This window comes from Oryx dammah, unplaced genomic scaffold (genome assembly GCF_014754425.2).
Source record: "Oryx dammah isolate SB20612 unplaced genomic scaffold, SCBI_Odam_1.1 HiC_scaffold_3, whole genome shotgun sequence".
Lineage (NCBI taxonomy): Eukaryota > Metazoa > Chordata > Mammalia > Artiodactyla > Bovidae > Oryx > Oryx dammah.
In genome coordinates this window covers 26,208,892-26,232,520 of record NW_024070187.1, presented here as the reverse complement: position 1 = coordinate 26,232,520, position 23,629 = coordinate 26,208,892, and the positions used below count along the sequence as shown (strand labels likewise).

Genomic DNA, 23,629 nt, shown 5'->3' with positions numbered 1-23,629 from the left:
GGCCACCTCATGCGAAGAGTTGACTCATTGGAGAAGACTCTGATGCTGGGAGGGATTGGGGGCAGGAGGAGAAGGGGACGACAGAGGATGAGATGGCTGGATGGCATCACTGACTCGATGGACGTGAGTCTGAGTGAACTCTGGGAGTTGGTGATGGGCAAGGGAGGCCTGGCGTGCTGCGATTCATGGGGTCGCAAAGAGTCAGACACAACTGAGCAACTGAACTAAACTGAACTGACACCTAAAGCAACTAGAAAGGGAAGAAATGAAGAACCCCAGGGTTAGTAGAAGGGAAGAAATCTTAAAAATTGGGCAGAAGTAAATGCAAAGGAAACAAAAGAGACCATAGCAAAAATCAACAAAGCCAAAAGCTGGTTCTTTGAAAGGATAAATAAAATTGACAAACCATTAGCCAGACTCATCAAGAAACAACAGGAGAAAAATCAAATCAATAAAATTAGAAATGAAAATGTAGAGATCACAACAGACAACACAGAAATACAAAGGATCATAAGAGACTATTATCAGCAACTATATGCAAATAAAATGGACAACTTGGAAGAAATGGTCAAATTCTTAGAAAGGGACAACTTTCCAAAACTGAACCAGGAAGAAATGGAAAATCTTAACAGACCCATCACAAGCACGGAAATTGAAACTGTAATCAGAAATCTTCCAGCAAACAAAAGTCCAGGACCAGATGGCTTCACGGCTGAATTTTACCAAAAATTTAGAGAAGAGCTAACACCTATCCTAATCAAACTCCTCCAGAAAATGGCAGAGAAAGGTAAACTTCCAAAATCATTCTATGAGGCCACCATCACCCTAATACCAAAACCTGACAAATATGCCACACAAAAAAGAAAACTACAGGCCAATACCACTGATGAACATAGATGCAAAAATCCTTAACAAAATTCGAGCAAACAATCCAACACCATACACAAAAATAATCTCAAAATGGATTAAAGATCTAAACATAAGACCAGAAACTATAAAACTCTTAGAGGAAAACATAGGCAAAACATCTCTGACATAAACCACAGTAGGATCCTCTATGATCCACCTCCCAGAATATTCAAAAGATCATTCATCATGACCAAGTGGGCTTTATCCCAGGGATGCAAGGATTCTTCAATATCCACAAATCAATCAATGTAATACACATTAACAAACTGAAAAATAAAAACCATATGATTATCTCAATAGTTGCAGAGAAAGCCTTTGACAAAATTCAACATCCATTTATGATAAAAACTCTCCAGAAAGCAGGAATAGAAGGAACATACCTCAACATAATAAAAGCTATATATGACAAACCCACCGCAAACATTATCCCCAGTGGTGGAAAATTCAAAGCATTTCCCCTAAAGTCAGGAGCAAGACAAGGGAGCCTACTCTCACCACTACTATTCAACATAGTTTTGGAAGTTTTGACCACAGCAATCAGAGCAGAAAAAGAAATAAAAGGAATCCAGAATGGAAACGAAGTAAAACTCTCACTGTTTGCAGATCACATGATCCTCTACATAGAAAACCCTAAAGACTCCACCAGAAAATTACTAGAGCTAATCAATGAATATAGTAAAGTTGCAGGATATAAAATCAACACACAGAAATCCCTTGTATTCCTATACACTAACAATGATAAAACAGAAAGAGAAATTAAGGAAACAATTTCATTCACCATTGCAACTAAAAGAACAAAATACTTAGGAATATATCTACCTAAAGAAACTAAAGACCTATATATAGAAAACTATAAAACACTGGTGAAAGAAATCAAAGAGGACACAAATAGATGGAGAAATATGCCATGTTCATGGGTCAGAAGAATCAATATAGTTAAAATGAATACTACCCAAAGCAATCTATAGATTCAATGCAATCCCTATCAAGCTACCAACGATATTTTTCACAGACCTAGAACAAATAATTTCACAATTTGTGTGGAAATACAAAAAACCTTGAATAGCCAAAGCAATCTTGAGAAAGAAAAATGGAACTGGAGGAATCAACCTGCCTGACTCCAGGCTCTACTACAAAGCCACAGTCATCAAGACAGTATGGTACTGGCACAAAGACCGAAATATAGATCAATGGAACAAAATAGAAAGCCTAGAGATAAATCCACACACCTATGGACACCTTATCTTTGACAAAGGAGGCAAGAATATGCAATGGAGAAAAGAGAATCTCTTTAACAAGTGGTGCTGGGAAAACTAGTCAACTACTTGTAAAAGAATGAAACTAGAACACTTTCTAACACCATACACAAAAATAAACTCAAAATGGATTAAAGATCTAAACATAAGACCAGAAACTATAAAACTCTTAGAGGAAAACATAGGCAAAACATCTCTGACATAAACCACAGTAGGATCCTCTATGATCCACCTCCCAGAATATTGTAAATAAAAGCAAAAATAAAGAAATGGGACCTAATTAAAATTAAAAGCTTCTGCACAAAAAAGGAAACTCTAAGCAAGGTGAAAAGACAGCCTTCAGAATGGGAAAAAACGATAGCAAACAAAGCAATGGACAAAGAATTAATCTCAAAAATATACAAGCAACTCCTGCAGCTCAATTCCAGAAAAATAAACGACTGAATCAAAAAGTGGGCCAAAGAACTAAACAGACATTTCTCCAAAGAAGACATACAGAGGCTAACAAACATGAAAAGATGCTCAGCATCACTCATTATCAGAGAAATGTAAATCAAACCACAATGAGGTACCATTTCACGCCAGTCAGAATGGCTGCTATCCAAAAGTCTACATAAATGCTGGAAAGGGTGTGGAGAAAAGGGAACCCTCTTACACTGTTGGTGGGAATGCAAACTAGTACAGCCACTATGGAGAACAGTGTGGAGATTCCTTAAAAAATTGCAAATAGAACTGCCTTATGACCCAGAAATCCTACTGCTGGGCATACACACCAAGGAAAACAGAATTGAAAGAGACACGTGTACCCCAATGTTCATCACAGCACTGTTTATAATAGCCAGGACATGGAAGCAACCTAGATGTTCATCAGCAGGCGAATGGATAAGAAAGCTGTGGTACTTATACACAATGGAGTATTACTCAGCCATTAAAAAGAATACATTTGAATCAGTTCTAATGAGGTGGATGAAACTGGAGCCTATTATACAGAGTGAAGTAAGCCAGAAAGAAAAACACCAATACAGTATACTAATGCACATATATACGGAATTTAGAAAGATGGTAATGATAACCCTGTATACAAGACAGCAAAAGAGACACAGATGTATAGAACAGTCTTTTGGACTCTGTGGGAGAGGGTGAGGGTTGAATGATATGGGAGAAAGGCATTGAAACATGCAAATTATCACATGTGAAATGAATCACCAGTCCAGGTTCAATGCATGATACAGGGTGGTCAGGGCTGGTGCACTGGGATGACCCAGAAGGATAAGATGGGGAGAGAAGTGGGAGAGGGGCTCAGGCTGGGGAACACATGTACACCCGTGGCGGATTCATGTCAATGTATGGCAAAACCAATACAATATTGTAAAGTAAAATAAATAAATAAAATGGAGATTAAAAAAAGAAGAAGACTATTTGTATGTATAGCGTGAAGACAAAACAAAATTTTCCAAAAAAAAATGAATTACAGATATTGGTCATAGCTTTTTAATTAATCAAAGGTACTCTTGTTTCCCATACATAAAGACTACATTGGTCACATTAAGAATGACATGAATGCTCATATTAAAGGAATAGGAAGGGGAAAATGAGATACTTGCTTAGGGTCATTTAGCTCATAAATAAGCCCAAGTAGAATGCATTCTGTCAGAATCTAGAGTTTATTTTTATCCTAGTACATCAAGTTGCTTTTAATAGAATGTGCTCAAGAAAGAACAATAAATATACTGTTTAATTATCACAACATATAAATATTAGCTCATAAAGAAATAAAAATAGTAACAGGATATAGTAGCCCTTGCTAAGTCACTTCAGTTGTGTTCGACTCTGTGTGACCCCATAGACGGCAGCCCACCAGGCTCCCCCGTCCCTGGGATTCTCCAGGCAAGAACACCGAAGTGGGTTGCCATTTCCTTCTCCAGTGTAAGAAAGTGAAAAGTGAAAGGGAAGTCGCTCAGTCATGTCCGACTGTTTGCGACCCCATGGACTGCAGCTTACCAGGCTCCTCCGTCCACGGGATTTTCCAGGCAAGAGCACTGGAGTGGGGTGTCATTGCTTTTATGGACACACAAAGCATTATTGATATTTAAACCAGTATATTTTGTTTTTTATGGTGAATACAAGTGTGTGCTTTTATTAAATGCTAAAATACTGTCAGAAAATATTTTTACTTATATTCTAATGAATAGAAAAAAAGTAACCCAAATATTTAAAAATTAATGATAAACATAATTTAAAATTATAAAACTGTAAAATATAAATTATAATTGCATGTTGTTTGTTGTAGTTCAGTAGCTAAGTCATGTCTGACTCTTTGCAACCCCATGTATTATAGCCCACTAGGCTCCTCTGTTCACGGGATTCCCTGGGCAAGAATATTAGAGTGTGTTGCCATTTTCTCCTCCAAAGGATCTTTCCAACCCAGGGATTGAACTCATGTCTCCTGAACTGGCAAGAAGATTCTTTACCACTGTGCCACCATATTACCTTTAAAAAGCTTATATTTAAAACTCCGTAATGGCGCAGTGGGAAATAGTCCACCTGCTGACACAGGAGATGTGGGTTTGGATTTCTGAGTTGGAAAGACGCCCTGGAGTAGGAAATGGCAACCCACTACAGTATTCTTACCTGGAAAATCCCAGTCCATGGCATTGCAGAGTCAAACATGACTGAGCATGCTTGCATTCACATGCACACACACATACACAAAGTGCAGGAAATATCTTTTTTCTATTTACTTTCAGAAATTCAGTTACTGCCTGGTGCAAATTAGCTGCTCACTACATTTATTGGAAGAATGAATCCATTAATGGAAGAAGGAAAGAATCATATCAAATAATTGGCATCATAAAATGCAAAGTCTGTCCAGTACAATTTCCTTTACTTTTGCTGACATAATTTGCTTTACTTCAGGAACTTACAGTATTCTGATAAAATGGAAGAACATAAATACTTTTTATATTTATCTTAAATATCAATCAATGGATTAGTCTAGCAACCCCCATGCTTAGGTTATTAATTTTGGACTTTCTAAGGTACATTTTGTTAAATTCTTTTAAAGGTCCAGTCCTAAAAAAAAAAAAAAAAAACTTAAAAAAGAGAAATTGTGAATTAACTCAGCTTACAAATATTCGATTAAATTGAATTTCCTTTTGCATTTCCAAAATCATTGTATCCAGCACAGTGGATGGCCAGAGTACAACCTTACAATATTTGCTGATTTTTTACACAGAGTGGGAAGGAGAGCGTGAGACAAACTGACAGGATAGCACTGATGTATATACACAACCATGCATATAAGAGAGAGCTAGTGGGAAGTTACTATATAACACAGGGATCTCAGCCCAGTGCTGTGTGAGGGGTGGGATGGGACAGAGGAGGTAGGCTCAAGAGGGAGGAGATACATGTATACTCACATTGTTGTATGGAGAAATCAATACAACATTGTAAAGCAATTATCCTCCAATTAAAAATAAGTTTTAAAAAAAAACCTGATGATAAAACAGACAATTAAGTCAATGAAAATAAAAAATAAACTTCAGGTAAGCTGATAATGTCAGTGCTCCGTCCAGATTTCTCAGATTGTTGTTAGTACGTTTTACACATTTCCAACTACTGTGTATTTTTTCTTACAGCAGCCACCATCTATGGCTCTTTTTCAGAAGAATGCTGTCAGGAGCCCAGTTTGCCTTATAGCTCAGAGATCCAGATGCACATGGGATTTTATGTGCCTCCAAGGCAGCCCTTAATCAATGGCTGATAGATATACAAGTATGAAAGCGTCAGTACTTTTGCTTTTGAACAGGACAGCTTTTAGGTATAGCTTGCATTGCAAGTATCTCCGTGGAGTCTCTATTAGGCATTGCTTTGCAAGTGATTATCGTGATGTCTATCATAATGTAAGAACTTACTGAAGTGAAGTGAAAGTTACTCAGTCATGTCCGACTCTTTGTGACCCAATGGGCTGCAGCCCACCAGGCTCTTCTGTCCATGGGATTTTCCAGGCCAGAAAACTGGAGTGGGTTGCCATTTCCTTCTCCAGGGGCTCTGCCCAACTCAGGGATCGAACCCAGGTCTCCCGCATTGCAGGCAAATGTTTTACCATGTGAGCCACCAGGGAAGACCCCTATTCCCTTGGAGATCAGGCTAAACTTAGGCTTCCCTCTGTAGGACTTTGCCACAGACTGCATCTCTGCTGGGCTTCCACTCTTTCCAATTCCTGTTTTTCCCAATCTTTTACCAATTTCTCATAGATATCTCCTTAATAAATAATTTTAATTCTTATCTCTGGGTCTGTTTCTGGAGAACCTGATTTAATATCGATATATTAAGTTTCTTGGTATTGCTTCAGTTTGTCTTAAGGCCCAAGGTGGAAGTATATAGGAAAACAAATAGAATGAATAGGAATACTCATTTTGTTAGCTTGAGCTGGGACCTACAGATATGGGTAAGAATTCAATACTCAATAATTAGAAAATAACTCAAAATTATGGATGACTTAAAAAAACATATGACGAATCCTAAATGAGATAACTGTGACATTTTGTGAAATCATAAATCCTAACTCACTTGCATTAGACTTAATCTGGGTGCTTGTTAACAGTGTCGATCCTGCTCAACCTTCCCATCCTAATGAAATATTCCCTGAAGGAGAAGGATGTCTTCAACAACACGACATTTTATCACATTTTGGTCCTGTACTGCTTGGACCTAGAGTCTCAAGTTGCTTTTTAAATATTTCTAGAAATACCTTTATTCCAGATCTTACCTATCTTTCATGAAAATCTCATTTCCAGTTCTTACTCCTCTTGCCATAGGAACTAAAACCTGGTCCAAGAAGCATATTGAGAACAGATACATTATCATACATTTCATTTTCTTCTGCTTTTCTTCTAATCCTCTTCTCCCCTGAGATCTTCCTTCATCCTTCAGTTATAAATACATTTCCCTTATGTACAGAGGAATGCAAAAGGTAACAGGAAATGAAGATGATGTCTACACTTAAAACTGTATCAGGGGGCTACTTGTCATCCTCAGAAACTCTGTTTATAAAGTCAAGTTGAATTATTGCCTAGGGACTGACTTACCTCATACTATTGATAGAGTCTCTATCTTACAGCTGACTCACCTTTATATGTTCTATTTGATCATTTATGTATTTATACCTACAGGTATATAAAAACCCTAAGGAATGAGAAAGAATTCATTCTAATCAGGCTCATAACCAAAGGATTTATAAATTTAGTGTCAATTTATTAATTAAAACTATACTTAGAAAACAGCAGTTAAAAGCACAGGTCCATGTGCCAACATCTTATATTTGAATGCCTGGTATCTTTGAAATGTGAAAGCTTAAGCAAGTAACATAAACTAAGATTTGGTTACTTTTCCTGTAGAGTGTGGTAACTATAGGATTGTTGTGAAAATTAAACTAGTTAATATATACAAAGTATTTTGAAAAGTGTCTGTTGACACTATAAAGTGTTGATAAATTACTGTTCTTGCTAAAAGTGATTCCTATTCAAGACCCATTATTATCAATGACATTACTGATAAAAATGGAATTAGACCTATGTTATATAGGTGAAAATGAAATATTTAATATGATGTCTTTAGGAAAAAAATTCCTAAAACTTTGAATACAGATTAGAGATGGTATTATTTGCCCTTATTCTCTACAAATTCAAATTTCCTTCATAAATAATCTCATTATAATCAGATTATAATTCACAATCTTGTATAATTTATATTATATTTACATTCTTATATTATAATCACATTATAATTTACATTCTTGTATAATTTACATTCTTGTATACTAGCCGCATGCATGCACGTGCTCAGCCATGTCTGACTCTTTGTGACCCCATGGACTGTAGCCCACTGGACTCCTCTTCCATGGGATTTTCTAGGCAAGAATACTAGAGTGGGTTGCCATTTCCTATTCCAGGGGATCTTCTCAACCCAAGGGTTGAACCTGCATCTCCTGCGTCTCTTGCATTGATTGGCAGGTGGATTGTTTACCACTGCACCACCTGGGAAGCCCTTATACTAATAATCTAGAGAATTATTAGACTTGGACACAGTGCAAAGGGGTGGAGGGCTTAAAGTTTCTCAAATCCAACTTCCCACTCTGCAGAAATCTATCCCAAAGCATTCCTGGAAGTTAAGTCATTCAGCTCATGGACAGAGATATTCAGTAATAAGAAGCCTCCTGACTGTTGGGGGGACAACTTCTTCCATTAGAAGGCAAGCCTGACCACTTAAAGTTGTATTATGTTTGCCTAAAATTTTCACACATTTTTGTTAAGATTTAATTTGATTAGCTTCATTCAGATTTGAAGGTCCAAGGGCTTCCCTGAGAGCTCAGTTGGTAAAGAATACACCTGCGATTCAGGAGACCCCGATTCGATCTCTATGTTGGGAAGATCCTCTGGAGAAAGGAAAGGCTACCCACTCCAGTATTCTGGCCTAGAGAATTTCATGGACAGAAGAGCCTGGTGGACTACTGTCCATGGGGTTGCAAAGAGTTGGATATGACTGAGCAACTTTCAGTTCACTCACTGAAGCTAAACATCTTCATGAATTAAAACTGAGGATTATATAAATTTATAAAACAGTTGTTTTTTCCTTGAAGTCACCATATCATTTAATAAGCAAAATATTTTGTTGTTACAGATGAAATGTGAAAAACTTTTGAACACATGAGCTTTGATCTACTGCAAATATATACATGCAATTATAAATTCATATGATTTATTATACTTATTTAAGATTCCATGAGGATTTGCCACTATGTACTTTCCAAGCTTGCTATTATATACTGTATCTGTTGAATGCTTTGTAATGTCACTTTCTGTGTTTAAGAAATCTGTATAAAGAGCTGCTCCACTACTGAAGACGTACAAGCACTCCCATATTTATTGCAGTACTATTCACATTAGCCAAGATAGGGATACAACCTTAAGTGTTCATGAAAAGGTAAATGGATATAGACGATGTGGCCCATGCCACACACACACAATCAAATATTGTTCAACTACAAGAACGAACGAAATCCTGCCACTTGTAATAACAACATGGATGGACTTCAATTACATTATACTAAGATAAGTCAGAAAGAAAAATACTGTATGATATCACTTACATGTGAATCTAAAGTCAAACTCCAAAAAAAGAGTAAAATGGTGGTGACTAGGGCCTGGGAATAGAATAAGAGGAGAGATGATATTTAAGGGCACACAACTTAAAACTAATAAATAAGTCATAGAGATGTAATGCATAGCATAGTGATTACAGGCAACAATATTATATCATATCAGCCTGTCTCAGCTTTCAAACATGCCTTTCTCACTAAACGTGATCATTTCTAGCTTTTGATTTAAAGTAAGGGATGTAATATTTCCTTTCACTTGAACACTTATAGGCTATTTTAGGGTTATTGATTGGCCTGATTTCCATATCGTCACGTATCAAAGAATAGGGAGGCCTGAAAGAGCAAGAGAGGGAATTTCAAGTTGATGGAGCAGTCACAACACATATGACATTTACCAGCTAAGTTTGCCATCTTAGATGGGTGTAGTTCATGATGTCCCCAAGCAATTAAAACAGTAACATCAAAGATCACAGACTACAAGTCACCATAACAAATATAATAATAATTAAAATCTTGAAATATTGTGAAAATTACCAAAACATGCAACAGAGACAGGAAATGAGAAATGCTGTTGGAAAAAATGGTGTGGATCGACTTCCTCAACAGGGTAGTCACAGAGCATTGGTTTATTTTTTTAAAAAAGCTGTATCAGTAAAATGCAATAATGCAAAGTATAAAAAAAAGAGTTATACTTGTATTATCCCTATATATAAAATCTATACATTTTCAATTATTCTTTACAACTTCAGTTCAGTCGTTCAGTCATGTCTGACTCTTTGTGACCCCATGAACTGCAGCATGCCAGGCCTCCCTGTCCATCACCAACTCCCGGAGTTCACTCAAACTCACGTCCATCAAGTTGGTGATGCCATCCACCCATCTCATCCTCTGTCGTCCCCTTCTCCTCCTGCCCCCAATCCCTCCCAGCATCAGAGTCTTTTGCAATGAGTCAACTCTTCACATGAGGTGGCCAAAGTACTGGAGTTTCACCCTCAGCATCATTCCCTCCAAAGAAATCCCAGGGCTGATCTCCTTCAGAATGGACTGGTTGGATCTCCTTGCAGTCCAAGGGACTCAAGATCTTCTCCAACACCACAGTTCGAAAGCATCAATTCTTCGGTGCTCAGCTTTCTTCACAGTCCAATTCTCACATCCATACATGACCACTGGGAAAACCATAGCCTTGACTAAACGGACCTTTGTTGGCAAAGTAATGTCTCTGCTTTTGAATATACTATCTAGGTTGGTCATAACTTTTCTTCCAAGAAGTAAGCGTCTTTTAATTTCATGGCTGCAATCACCATCTGCAGTGATTTTGAAGGCCAAAAAGATAAAGTCTCTCACTGTTTCCACTGTTTCCCCATCTATTTGCCATGAAGTGATGGGACCAGATGCCATGATCTTCGTTTTCTGAATGTTGAGCTTTAAGCCAACTTTTTCACTCTCCTCTTTCACTTTCATCAAGAGGCTCTTTAGTTCCTCTTTGCTTTCTGCCATAAGGGTGGTGTCATCTGCATATCTGAGGTTGTTGATATTTCTTCCTGCAATCTTGATTCCAGCCTGTGCTTCTTCCAGCCCAGCATTTCTCATGAGGTACTCTGCATATAAGTTAAATAAGCAGGGTGACAATATACAGCCTTGACGTACTCCTTTTCCTATTTGAAACCAGTCTCTTGTTCCATGTCCAGTTCTAACTTGCTTCCTGACCTGCATATAGGTTTCTCAAGAGGCAAGTCAGGTGGTCTGGTATTCCCATCTCTTTCAGAATTTTCCACAGTTTATTGTGATCCACACAGTCACCTTACCTTCCACCTAAATAAACAAAGTCCATTTTCTGCTTTAAGGCTATCATTCTATTTCAGATTTTGATTCTGTTAACCTTTCTATTCTAAAATATTTTGCATCAATCCTTTTTTCCCCTCCCCCAACATAGTTAATTTCTCCTCAAATGAAACTTTTTCCATAGTCTTCAAAGATTCTTTAGTATACAAAAAGTGAATGACTCAGAAAATTCATTTTCTGTATACTACGTACAGGGTAATTTTACCTTTAAGATACACCTAGTAAATAAGTTGATCTTTCTCAATTGTATATAAATAAGAATTTGCCTGATATATGAAGTGCCCAAAGAAACAAAACAATTTGAGAGCAAATTGAATAAAGTTATCTTACTTTCAGTAATAAAATTTCCACCATTTTTAATAATGATATAAAATCAGCAAGTCTCTAATACTGATCTGATCAATTTTTGCCTATACTCAGAATTATACTGCATTTTCACAGCCCAAAAGCATTTCTGGAAGCTATAGAAAAACAAGCCAAAAAATTACATGTTTATTGCAATAGCACTCAGCAAGTGGGATGAATTGCATTTTGACAAACTCTATGGTATTTCTGAAGCTATAATATTACAAACCACTGAGAAAATAGAATAAATAATTAGTTTTCACACTACACTGATTTTTATATCAAAGGTATCACTTATATTTATTTAAAAAGTGAACAAAAATATCTTCATGGGATGTGTCCAATTAACTTCAAAGATGAATTATATTTGTTTCATAAAATAATTTCCCATGGGAATGTTATACATAAATCACTCTATTTTCATTAGAAATAATCTATGCTTTCTATATAAAAACAGTCTCAGTACCTGTTATGTTCAGCCTAAAAGTGTGAGATTTATACTATTTATTGTTTAATCTATTATTCACTTAAATATTGATTTTAATTAAAATTATGCTTTAAATTTCAATTGTTTTATTAAAAATTTTAAATCATTTTTACTTACTATAAAACAGTGTATGTTTATATAGGGAAAGCAAGAATTTAAAAGCAAAACAAAATCTTTTATGAGCCTAAGGTTGTTTAATCACATATTATTTTCCAAGTAAGCTCTTCACTGATAACACTTTTTAAACTGATGAGGAACCCACAATGAACTCCCATTCTTTCTTTTTTCTCATTTATCTCAATAGCATTTATAACCATCTTGTATTCTTTCTTTTCATTCCCTCATTTATCAACCTATTGACCTATTTATTCATTTATTTATTAAATGTCTCGCTCCTAAAGTTTTGCTCCATGAAACAATGTTTACATCTTGTTCACTGCTCTAACACAAGTCCCTGGAACAGTGCTTAATATGTAAGAGACTCTCGGTACATATTTGTTGAATGACTGATCAAATCAGTCTTATCCTGTTACCAGGTTTAAATGATATATACCATTTTAAAATTTTTCATAGGACTCTATTCAGCTTATACATCAGAATTACCTATTTTCTTTCAATATATTTAAAACTTTTTATTTTTTGTGTTTTTGGATGAATATACTTGATGTGTAAAACTTTAGGCATATTATCAATTATTTCATAGAGGAATCATAGAAGTAGAATGTTAAAGTTAAATGGGATGTATATTTGAAACATTCTGCCAGCTTGTCCTTAAGAATCACTGACATCAACTTATACTTCCACTGTGATACAAAAGAGTCGCCAATTTTCCACATTCTCAATGTTTTCATTCATTTTCTTTTTAAATTTGCTGAGTATTTTCCTCCTCCAAATGTCTAAAAACAGGTCAAATATGAGAGAAAAAAATAATGTTTAATTCTCTTTACACTTAACAATTTTACTTTACCTGAACTGGATTAATCACAAAGTCATTTACATATCCCTGAATTAAAACTTGGTGTGTACAAGTAGATTGCTTTATAATGTGATACACCTCATTTAATAACTTCCTCATTAAATGATTCAAATGTGTTTTTATTGGTTACACAACATTTAATGGTATACAGTATACTGATTGCAACTATACTACTTCCTCCTTTAATTTAGACTAATGAAAATGAGTTTTATCCTTCTTAAATAACTTCAAAGAAAAGACTTCATTTGAATAAAACAAAATCACTTCCATAGTGTTGCTAAAAGTTCTAAAATAATTTGAAATAAATACACAGCTATAGAATGTTGAGTGATTGAATGTTCTATAAGTTTGTGAGTCCCAAGAATACTATTCATATATCAACCAAACTCATATTATGTCATTTATCAATCTCAGTTCTTACCACTTTTACCTACAAATATCAGACAGAAATAAAATTTTAACTTGCCTATTATTCTATTATAGGTACACGTTTTTAAGTTCTGTAAGGCAAAGCACTGAATTCTTCTTGCCAATGTCATGACTCAAGGAAGAAACATTCATATCAGGCTCTATAAATTAACTCAGTCTTATAGTTTCAAATGTATACAAATACACATATATAGTAACAGAAAATAATTTATCTGGCTCATAAATAATTTGACATAAAACCCAAATGGCTCTTGTCACTAGTATTAAGGTAAAACAATTACCAAGATTTAAATGACAAATATTAGGGACTAAAAAAAAAGCCCACTTTTTTTCTATTTCTAAGAAGATATGATAAGAAAGAATATCATTCATAGGATAAACATTGACACAAAACATATAACCAACAGACTTACTATCATTGTACCTTTTGATCATGTAACAATGATTTAAAACAAAAACCTAAAGACTTAACATACTAGTTGTCCCCAACAAAAAGTTAAATGGTATTAAGAACTATAAATATAAATGCGCTATTCTCATTATAGAATTAAGAATTGCTTGTCATATAGGTCAATAAAAAATCTAGCCTAAACAAAAATCAACAAAATAAGATGAACCTATTCAGAGAGTTGATACACACCTGACTTATTTTACTAGATTAAATCAATGTAACAGGACAAACAGAAGTTAATCTTGAATTACCAAAACAAGGTATGGATATTAATTGAATTGGCCCTGGTCACCTATTAAATATATGTAAGTGACATATTTTGGACCGTATATTTTAAGATTAAGTTCAAAAAATGAATCATTCTATAATATTACAGTATCTACATATGTCAGAGGAAATCAAGTTTCATAATCATGGCATCAGGTAATAGCTTCAGAAATGCATACATTTTTTAGAATGTGTTGATTATAGAGGCATGTGGGATACCTGCTATCATTTATTTGAATTATAGGCTACTTTAAGATGCAGGATGACAAACTTAATGAAGTATTGGCTTATTGTGATAAATTCTTTTCATTTAGTTAACTAGCTAATCTACAGTTGTATAGTGACATTGACAGCCCATATGTCTTTGACTTCCAAATAATAACTGTCTTCATAATGAAGATATTTCCCTATCCCAATTCTTTCAGAAGCTATTGCTGGCTTGGTACTAAGAAGAAACATGTTTCATATTATAATAAGATTTTATACTTCTAGGAGATTCAAATGTTCTGAAAATGACTTTGAAGTATAGTTTTATTAATCTTTCATATTCTCATGAGTCAAGTAGGTAGCAAGTATTATCTCAATTTTGTAAAATAGAAACTAATGAAACAATTAGTGAGTTTACTTGCCTGAGGCTAAATACTGAAGTAATGAAAAGTCAGATTCCAATTCTGGAACTTAACTCAAACTCTTACTATACATTCTATCTATAATACATTTTATGGAGATGAGAGTAAGGCAAAGGAAAAAAATCTTCAGAAAATATGAAAACCAAGTTAATCTACTTTAAGGGACTCTGGAATAGATATCTGTTACTTGATTGACTGTTCTTGGTCTTGGTGACAGTGATGATACCTCGACTTCAAGGAATTAATTTCCCTAAAACATTTCTGGGTGACCATATATTGAGTATGGTTATGGACACAGTAAAGGTAATTGAATTCTACTGATACTTCAAACAAAGCTAAAACCTGACAAAATATACAATGGCACAATAACTCAAAAAATGAAAAAGAAACTAAGGAAAGCTAAATTTGGACTTAATATGGACCTGTAAGTTGGTAATATACCTGATTCTTGAAAGTAAAAAATAAAGCAAGCCTCTATGGATTTCAGGATTCCCCAAGTATTCTTGTTTGTTTGACCCATCATATTCTCCTGCTTTGATTTTTCTTTAAAACTTCTTAATTTTCTCTATTCTTTTTCATTTTTTCTTTTTATAGTCTCATAAAGATTCATTACAATAGTTTGATTATTTACTGGCAATATATTTGTAAATTACTGTTGAAAACTCATGTTCCTATTCTTTATCTAGCACTCTGGTGTGAAATAGACTTACCAATTCATTTTCATTACCAAGAAAAGCTATTTCATTATATTTTAGTACAAAAGTGTAATTACTAGTAGCTGAACTAATTGCAATTCTAAAAATCAAAATTTCTTTTGGTATTTCAAGCCCTGATAAAAACATTTAGCTTTCAAATAGTTGCTTTCTTAATATTTGAGGAAAATTTAAATAATTCCATGAGACTGGCATGATATGTACAAGATATATATCTTGTATGTGACTGATTTTCCAAATCCGTAATTATTTCTCCTCCAATAATGTAGCATATTTAGAGTTTTTTCTTTCTCTAATAGGAAATAACTTATGAGCTGTAGTAAAATTGTCTTTGGAAAAATTAAAAGACATAAAATTCCAAACAAACCTTACAGTTGAAAAAAAAAGTTGTCTTTTTTTTTTTTTTGTCCTGCAAACTTAAAAGAGACATGATAAATGTAAATGTATATTTATATTATCTATTTTAATAAGGAAACCTTAGATTTTTTCCCTCATGTCTTTAAAAGGACAATCTTTACTTACCTGGCCCATCATCCGCTTTGTCCAGGTACCGAGGTGTTGTGCTAAGAAAGGAGCCATGTTTTATTCTAGCCACAAAAGTACGAGGTGGCATGTATTTATGTTGAATTTGAGACATCTCATATGATTTTTGAACATCATAGGCGCCTGGTGCTGGAACACCCTGAAACAGATTTCAATGAACCAGCGTAAACATATAGGAAATTTCCAGAAACATATAGCATAGATGTTCACATTAAAAAATGGTATACGTAGAAAAATACCAAACTTTTACTTCATTATTAAAAATAAAAATTTGAAAGAGTATCCCTAAATTATCCTCTCCTAAACTGACTCACAAAAAATTAACATGAACAGAATCATGAAATACATATTCACATTCTTAAAAAATTAGTCTTCATAATACAGTTGTTGTTGTTGTTTAGTCACTAAATCGTGTCTGACTCTTTGCAATCCCATGGACTGTAGCTAGCCAGGCTCCTCTGTCCATGGGATTTCCCAGGCAAGAATACCGGAGTTGTCATGGCCTTCTCCATAGGATCTTCCCAACCCAGGGATCCAACTCACATCTCCTGCATCGCAGGTGACTTCTTTACCACTGAGCCACTGGGATGCCCTTCATAATATACATCAAACTCTAATTTTCAATTTTCACAATAAAAATCAAATTTTTTATAAAAATGAGAGCACTGATTATTTATTTTTTTAAGTAGCAAAACTATTCCTGCTTTACCATCCTATGTGAGCATACTTTACTTATCCTACAAATGAGACTGCTTATTTCATTTTAATAGATTTCAATTAGGTTAAAAGGCTTCCCCCTTTCATCACTTATGGCTCTTAACATGTTCTACAGTTATATCAACATTTTAATCAACATAAACCACATGGATATTAATAACTGTAATAATAATTCTCATCTAAACAAAATAAAAATATTATATATTTGTTACACAATTAATGCCTACAAACCATTAGCTAACTACCTCAATGAAAACTTTTAAAACTTATTTTCTTCAAATTATTCTTTAAAATAATGTTTTATATATAACAAATCTGTTCATCTGTTTTATGTACAAAGACAATATTTTTTAAGTTTTAGTAATTTTCTGGTGGGCAGGAGACTTGTCTTGTGGCTAAGGGTAGAGGCTCTAGCACTAGACCTTTTTGGTTCCAAATATCTGCTTCTTACTTGCTGTAGGACCCTAAGCAAGCTACTTAACCTCTGTAATTCCCAGTGTCTTCATCTGTAAGTGGGAAAACTATAGAACTTATATTCTATGTCAGTGAGTTGCTGTGAGGTTTAGATCAGTTAAAACAAATACTGAGATTGGTCCCTGAATCTACAAAAGGGTTCGCTAATCTTCCTATTCCCTGGTGGTTCAGATAGTAAAGAGTCTGCCAGCAAAGCAGGAGACCTGGGTTCAGTCCCTGGATAGAGAAGATCTCCTGGAGAAAGGAATGGCTACCTACTCCAGAACTGTTGCCTGGAGAATTCCATGGACAGAGGAACCTGGCAGGCTACAGTCCATGAGGTTGCAAAGAGTTGGACATGACTGAATATCTAATACACAACCTTACTATTCTACAAAAGCTAATTTCAACGTAGAAAACAAGACTAAACAATCAAAGTATAGGCGAACAGAAAAGAGGTTTTTTTAATGTTTCAAATAAGTCACACACATTTGGATACTGAGAAAGCATACTTTTGAAGTCCATCTAGGAGCCATACTTTATAAAACGTACTTTCTTTGTTCCTTAAATCCCTATGATCATCACCTTCATGCACAAGCCAACAGTATGAACTCGCACTTCCAAAGAATCACTAAATAAGGTAAAAGCACGGATCATGACTGGTGGAGGAGATTCTTTCATGCAATTCCATATTTTTGGTGCAAATACTATATCAAACACAAATTCCACAATCTATAAGTCAACTGAGAAATGTCAATTACTGTTTCTTTCTTGTCTACACTAGGAGTGTATTTAGTAAAAGTAGGCTGAGGATAAATGGTGGTAAAATAGCTCCAAAGATCACTTTTGGATCTTTCAGGACTGTGTCTGTGGTATGTGAAAGGAAAGCACAAAAGAGCACAAAAACACAAAGAAACCATTCATCTACAAAGTACTCAGAGTATTTAGGAAAACTTTACAAAGATCTTGATTATACTACCCATTTTCATTTTCTTATCAAAAGCTGTTTGGGAACGCATGTACACCCATGGTGGATTCATGTCAATGTATGGCAAAACCAATACAGAATTGTAAAGTAAAATTAAAAAAAAAAAAAAAGCTGTTCAGTTCAGGTCAGTACCTCAGTCATGTCTGACTGTTTGTGACCCCATGGACCACAGCATGCCAGGCCTCCCTGTCCATCACCAAACTCCCGGAGTTCACTCAAACTCATGTCCATTGAGTCAGTGATTCCATCCAACCATCTCATTCTCTGTCGTCCCCTTCTCCCCCCACCATCAATGCTTCCTAGCACCAGGGTCTTTTCCAATGAGTCGGTTCTTTGCATCAGGTGGCCAAAGTACTGGAGCTTCAGCTTCAGCATCAGTCCTTCCAATGAATATTCAGGACTGATTTCCTTTAGGATGGACAGGTTGGATCTCCTTGCTGTCCAAAAGACTCTCAAGAATCTTCTCCAACATCACAGTTCAAAAGCATCAATTCTTTGGTGCTCAGCTTTCTTTATAATTCAACTCTCACATCCATACATGACTACTGGGAAAACCATAGCTTTAACTAGATGGACCTTTGCTGGCAATGTAATGTTTCTGCTTTTTAATATGCTGTATAGGTTGGTCATAGCTTTTCTTCCAAGGAGCAAGTATCTTTTAATTTCATGGCTGCAGTCACCATCTGCAGTGATCCTGGAGCCAAAAAATATAAAGTCTTATTCCCTAATTGTGTCCTTTACTGATGTTTCTAGGCTGTTCTTACTCATCTTCAACTCTCATTTAATCTAAGAGATTAATATGTCAGGCAAATTTTCTAGCCATTCATTAATTCCTAGGATTAGTAAGACAAATCTGAAAGCCTGTTTAAGAGCGATAATGGAGAGGGTGAGATGTATGGAAACAGTAACATGGAAATTTACATTACTATATGCAAAATAGATAGCCAATGAGAATTTGCTGTATGGCTCAGGAAACTCAAACATAGGCTCTGCATCAACCTAGAGGGGTGGGATGGGGAGGGAAATGGGAGGGAGTTTCAAAACAGAGAGGATATATGTATACCTATGGCTGATTCATGTTGAGGTTTGACAGAAAATAGCAAAATTCTGTAAAGCAATAATCCTTTTTAAAAAAGAGCAACAACACTACCTATATATTGTATTTTATACACCATTTCAGGGGGAAATAGTATGTATAGGTAAAATCATCAAATTTCTGTTGGTGATCCTTTATACATCACAGAAAATAGGGAAGGCATTTGATGAGTGGATATAATAGACATTTCTCATGTCTTTTTTTACCCAGTATTTGAATCCTCTTCCTGTGTTTGGAATATCCCACGTGTTTTGCAGTACAATCTGAGTCCCAGCACAAAAGCTAAAACTACTTGATTCTCATCTTCCTGGTCTAATTTTTAAAACCTAGGACATGAGTTTAAGCCATAAGCTCAAATGCCAGCTTTTCAATTGGCAGTTAGTTATTTTTAAAATATAGAGAACATTAAAAATTCCATTTAGAGGTTATTTTATTTTTTTAGCTTAAATAAAGTGAGTTTTTAAAAAATCTATTCCAGTGATGGCACTGGCAGTGCTAGCAGTTATCTTCATTTCCCAGAGGCAACAGCGGCAGGACAAACTGAAAGACACAAATAGAGACTGAGGGAAAATGCCATAAATGTCTGATGAAATAAAAGTTATATTTTAATGCAAATTAAAGTCTAAGGTGTCTTGACTTCTTCATCTGGAAAGCCAGGGTCCTACCTAAAAATGACATAACTTATAATAGAATTAAAATAATTGATGTATGCAAAATTCTTAGAATGGTATCTATTAAAGCATAAGGAACACAAACCTCAATTAATTATAGTCAGAACATCAGAAGAGGGCGCTCTCATACCCAGGGATGATAGTATAGCCCTACAGGAAGAAATACCCTCTTCCTCTTCTTTCCTGGCAAGAACTCAGGCAATGAAATACCCTGGACTCTGTTTTCTATAGCCCTCCCAACTTCCTTTTCATCTCTGCAAAAGTGTTCTCCTTCCCTTGCCCTGCAGGGACTTGCACGTGACTCACCATGGTTGCAGGGACTTCCCAAGTGGTTCAGTGGTAAAGAATCCACCTGAAATGCAGGAGGCACAGGTTCGATCACTGGATTGGGAAGATCCCGTAGAGGAGGGCATGGCAACCCACTCCAGTATTCCTGCCAGGATAATCCCAGGAAAGGGGGCCTTGGTAGGCTACAGTCCATAGGATCACAAAGACTCAGACACAACTGAAGTGACTGAGCACGCACACATACACCATGTTTGCAGACACCAAATTGCCATTCTCTGCTAATCTCAAATAAACACATCTTTGCTAGAGAAACATTCAGCAATCTATTTGTTCGGATCAACGTGCTTGATACATAATAAGATCTACTGTTTGTTTTCATTGCCATTATTATTAGCATTATTATTTCCATTAGTTGTTAGACTACATGAAGGCCTCTGTGATATTTCCATTTCCTGCAGAGAAATACCAATAGGACATTTAAAAGGAAAGTTTCTAGTATTTTGAGCCCCAAATAACGAACAAAACAACAAAATTAAAAATCAAAGGCCCTGCATAATTCCACATCCCCAGAATTCTTAATCACTTAAAACCCTAACTGACCTGAAGCCTCAAAGATCAGTTCATTTCAAAAAATTCAATTTTTCCAATCCTGGTTTCCTGCCATTTTGACATGTGAAATTTCATATACTCTCTAATCTTGGACATATTAAACTGCAAGTATGCTCTGATCTTTAAAAACTCTGATTACCAAATACCAACATTTAAACCTTCAGCCCCAACAAGATATGGAGCATTTAATCACCAAGTTGACTCCTAAGATGTAGTACACTATGAACAAAGACTGAACCTGAGTTAGCCTCAGAATGGGCTATGGTTAAAGATTTGAGAATGTCTTCACTTCACATTTCATTTTTCAGTGATACTTTTACTGGCTACAGAATTCTTGATTCACTTATTTTTCTCCTAGGATTTAACATGTCATTTCACTGATCTGGGAGGCTTCCCTGGTGGTTTAGATGGGAAAGAATCTGCCTTCAGTGCAGGAGACACAGGAGGCACTGGTCCAATCCCTGAATCAGGAAAATCCCCTAGAAAAGGGAATGGCCCCCTACTCCAGCATTCTCAGCTGGAGAATCCCATGGACAGAGCCTGGCAGGCTACAGTCCATGGGGTCACAAAGAGTTGGACATGACTGAGTGACTAACACTCACTGATTCTGGGCCTCTACTATTTCTGATAAGAGATTCATAATCATATTATTTCCACTGTATGCAGTAAACTATTTTTCACTTTTAAGATGTTCTTTTTGTTTTTCGCTTCCAGCCATTTGACTGTGTATGCTTCAGAGCAGATTCTCTTTATAAATATATTTCTTAACAGTTCACTGAACTTCCTGGATTTGTATATTCATGTTTTTCATTAATTCTGGAAAAGCTTTCACTATCTTTTCTTCAAGGTTTTTTTGCCCCTTTCTTTCTCAACTCTCCTCCTGAGACTATCATTTCATATATGCTGGAATATGTGACACTGACCCAAAGATTTCTGAAACTTCTCATTTTGTTGAATGTTTTCCTTCAGATTCAATGATTTCTGTTGAGCTATATTTTATTGAGTTCACTGATTTTGTCTTCTGTCATCTCAAATCTGCTATTAAGTCCCATCGGTCAATTTTCATTTACATTTTTGTCCTTTATAATTCTAGAATCTTTTTTGGTTCTTTTGCTTGCTTGCATGCTTGTTTCTATTTTTCATTGATATTCTCTACTGTCTAACTCAGTATATTTACTTTAATTATCTAAACTGAAGTTCCTTCGACCCCACAAGAGACTGGCCCATACTTGCCTGGGAGTATCCAGGAGTACCCAGTGGAGGCGTGGGCCGGTGGTGGCCTGCTGCAGGGCTGGAGGCACTGAGTGCAGCAGCATATGCATGGGATCTTTTAAGGAGGACCCATTATCATATCACCTCCACCATAGTTTGGTCGCAGGTAAATAACAGGGAAGGAACACAGCCCCACCTATCATCAGAAAATTGGATTACAGATTTTCTGAGCATGGCCTTGCCCATCAGAACAAGGCCCAGTTTCCCCCTCAGTCAGTCTCTCCCATCAAAGGGCTTCCATAAGCCTCTTATCCTGCTCCATCAGAGGACAGAAAGACTGAAAACCACAATCACAGAAAATGAACCAATCTGATCACATGGACCACAGCATTGTTTAACTCAATGAAACTATGAGCCATGCCCTATAGGGCCACCCAAGACACGCAGGTCATGATGGAGAGTTCTGACAAAATGTGGTCCACTGGAGAAGGGAATGGCAAACCACTTCAGTATTCTTGCCTTGAGAACCCCATGAACGCTATGAAAAGGCAAAAAGATAGGACACTGAAAGATGAACTCCCCAGCTTGGTAGGTGCCCAATGTGCTACTGGAGATCAGTGGAGAAATAACTCCAGAAAGAATGAAGAGACACAGCCAAAGTAAAAACAACACCCAGTTGTGGATATACTGGTGATAGAAGCAAAGTCCAATGCTGTAAAGAGCAATATTGAATAGGAATCTGGAACGTTAGGTCCATGAATCAAGGCAAATTGGAAGTGGTCAAACAGGAGATGACAAAACTGAATGTCAGCATTTTAGAAAAGAGTGAACTAAAATGGACTGGAATGGGTGAATTTAACTCAGATGACATTATATCTGCTACTGAAGGCAAGAATCCCTTAGAAGAAATGGAATAGTCAACATGGTCAACAAAAGAGTCTGAAATGCAGCACTTGGAGGCAATCTCAAAAATGACAGAATGATCTCTGTTCATTTCCAAGGCAAATCGTTCAATATCACAATAATCCAAGTCTATGCCCCAACGAGTAATGCTGAAGAAGCTGAAGTTGAACGGGTCTATGAACACCTACAAGACCTTCTAGAACTAACACCCAAAAAGATGTCCTTTTCATTATAGGGGACTGGAATGCAAAAGTAGGAAGTCAAGAAATACCTGGAGTAACAGGCAAATTTGGCCTTGGAATACAGATGAAGCAGGGCAAAGGCTAGTAGAGTTTTGCCAAGAGAATGCAAAACTGGTCATAGCAAACACCCTCTTCCAACAACACAAGAGAAGATTCTAACATGGACATCACCAGATGGTCAATATCAAAATCAGATTGATTATATTATTTGCAGCCAAACATGGAGAAATCTATACAGTCAGCAAAATTAAGACTGGGAGCTGACTGTGGCTCAGATCATGAACTCCTTATTACCAAATTCAGACTTAAATTGAAGAAACTAGGGAAAAACAATAGACCATTCAGTTATGATCTAAATCAAAACCTTTATGATTATACAGTGGAAGTGACAAATAGATTCAAGGGATTTTTGATCTGATATAGTGCCTGAAGAACTATGGACGG

At 35.9% G+C, this 23,629-nt stretch overlaps 1 protein-coding gene across 1 annotated transcript in view; it reads right to left on the bottom strand.

Moving 5' to 3' along the window:
* STPG2 (sperm tail PG-rich repeat containing 2) overlaps positions 1–23,629 on the bottom strand; it is a 349,046-nt gene that overhangs the window by 90,865 nt on the left and 234,552 nt on the right. Inside the window, exon 9 of the mRNA XM_040238384.1 lies at positions 15,986–16,145. Within this exon, the coding sequence (XP_040094318.1) occupies positions 15,986–16,145 (160 nt within the window). The remainder of the gene's footprint in view (positions 1–15,985; positions 16,146–23,629) is intronic.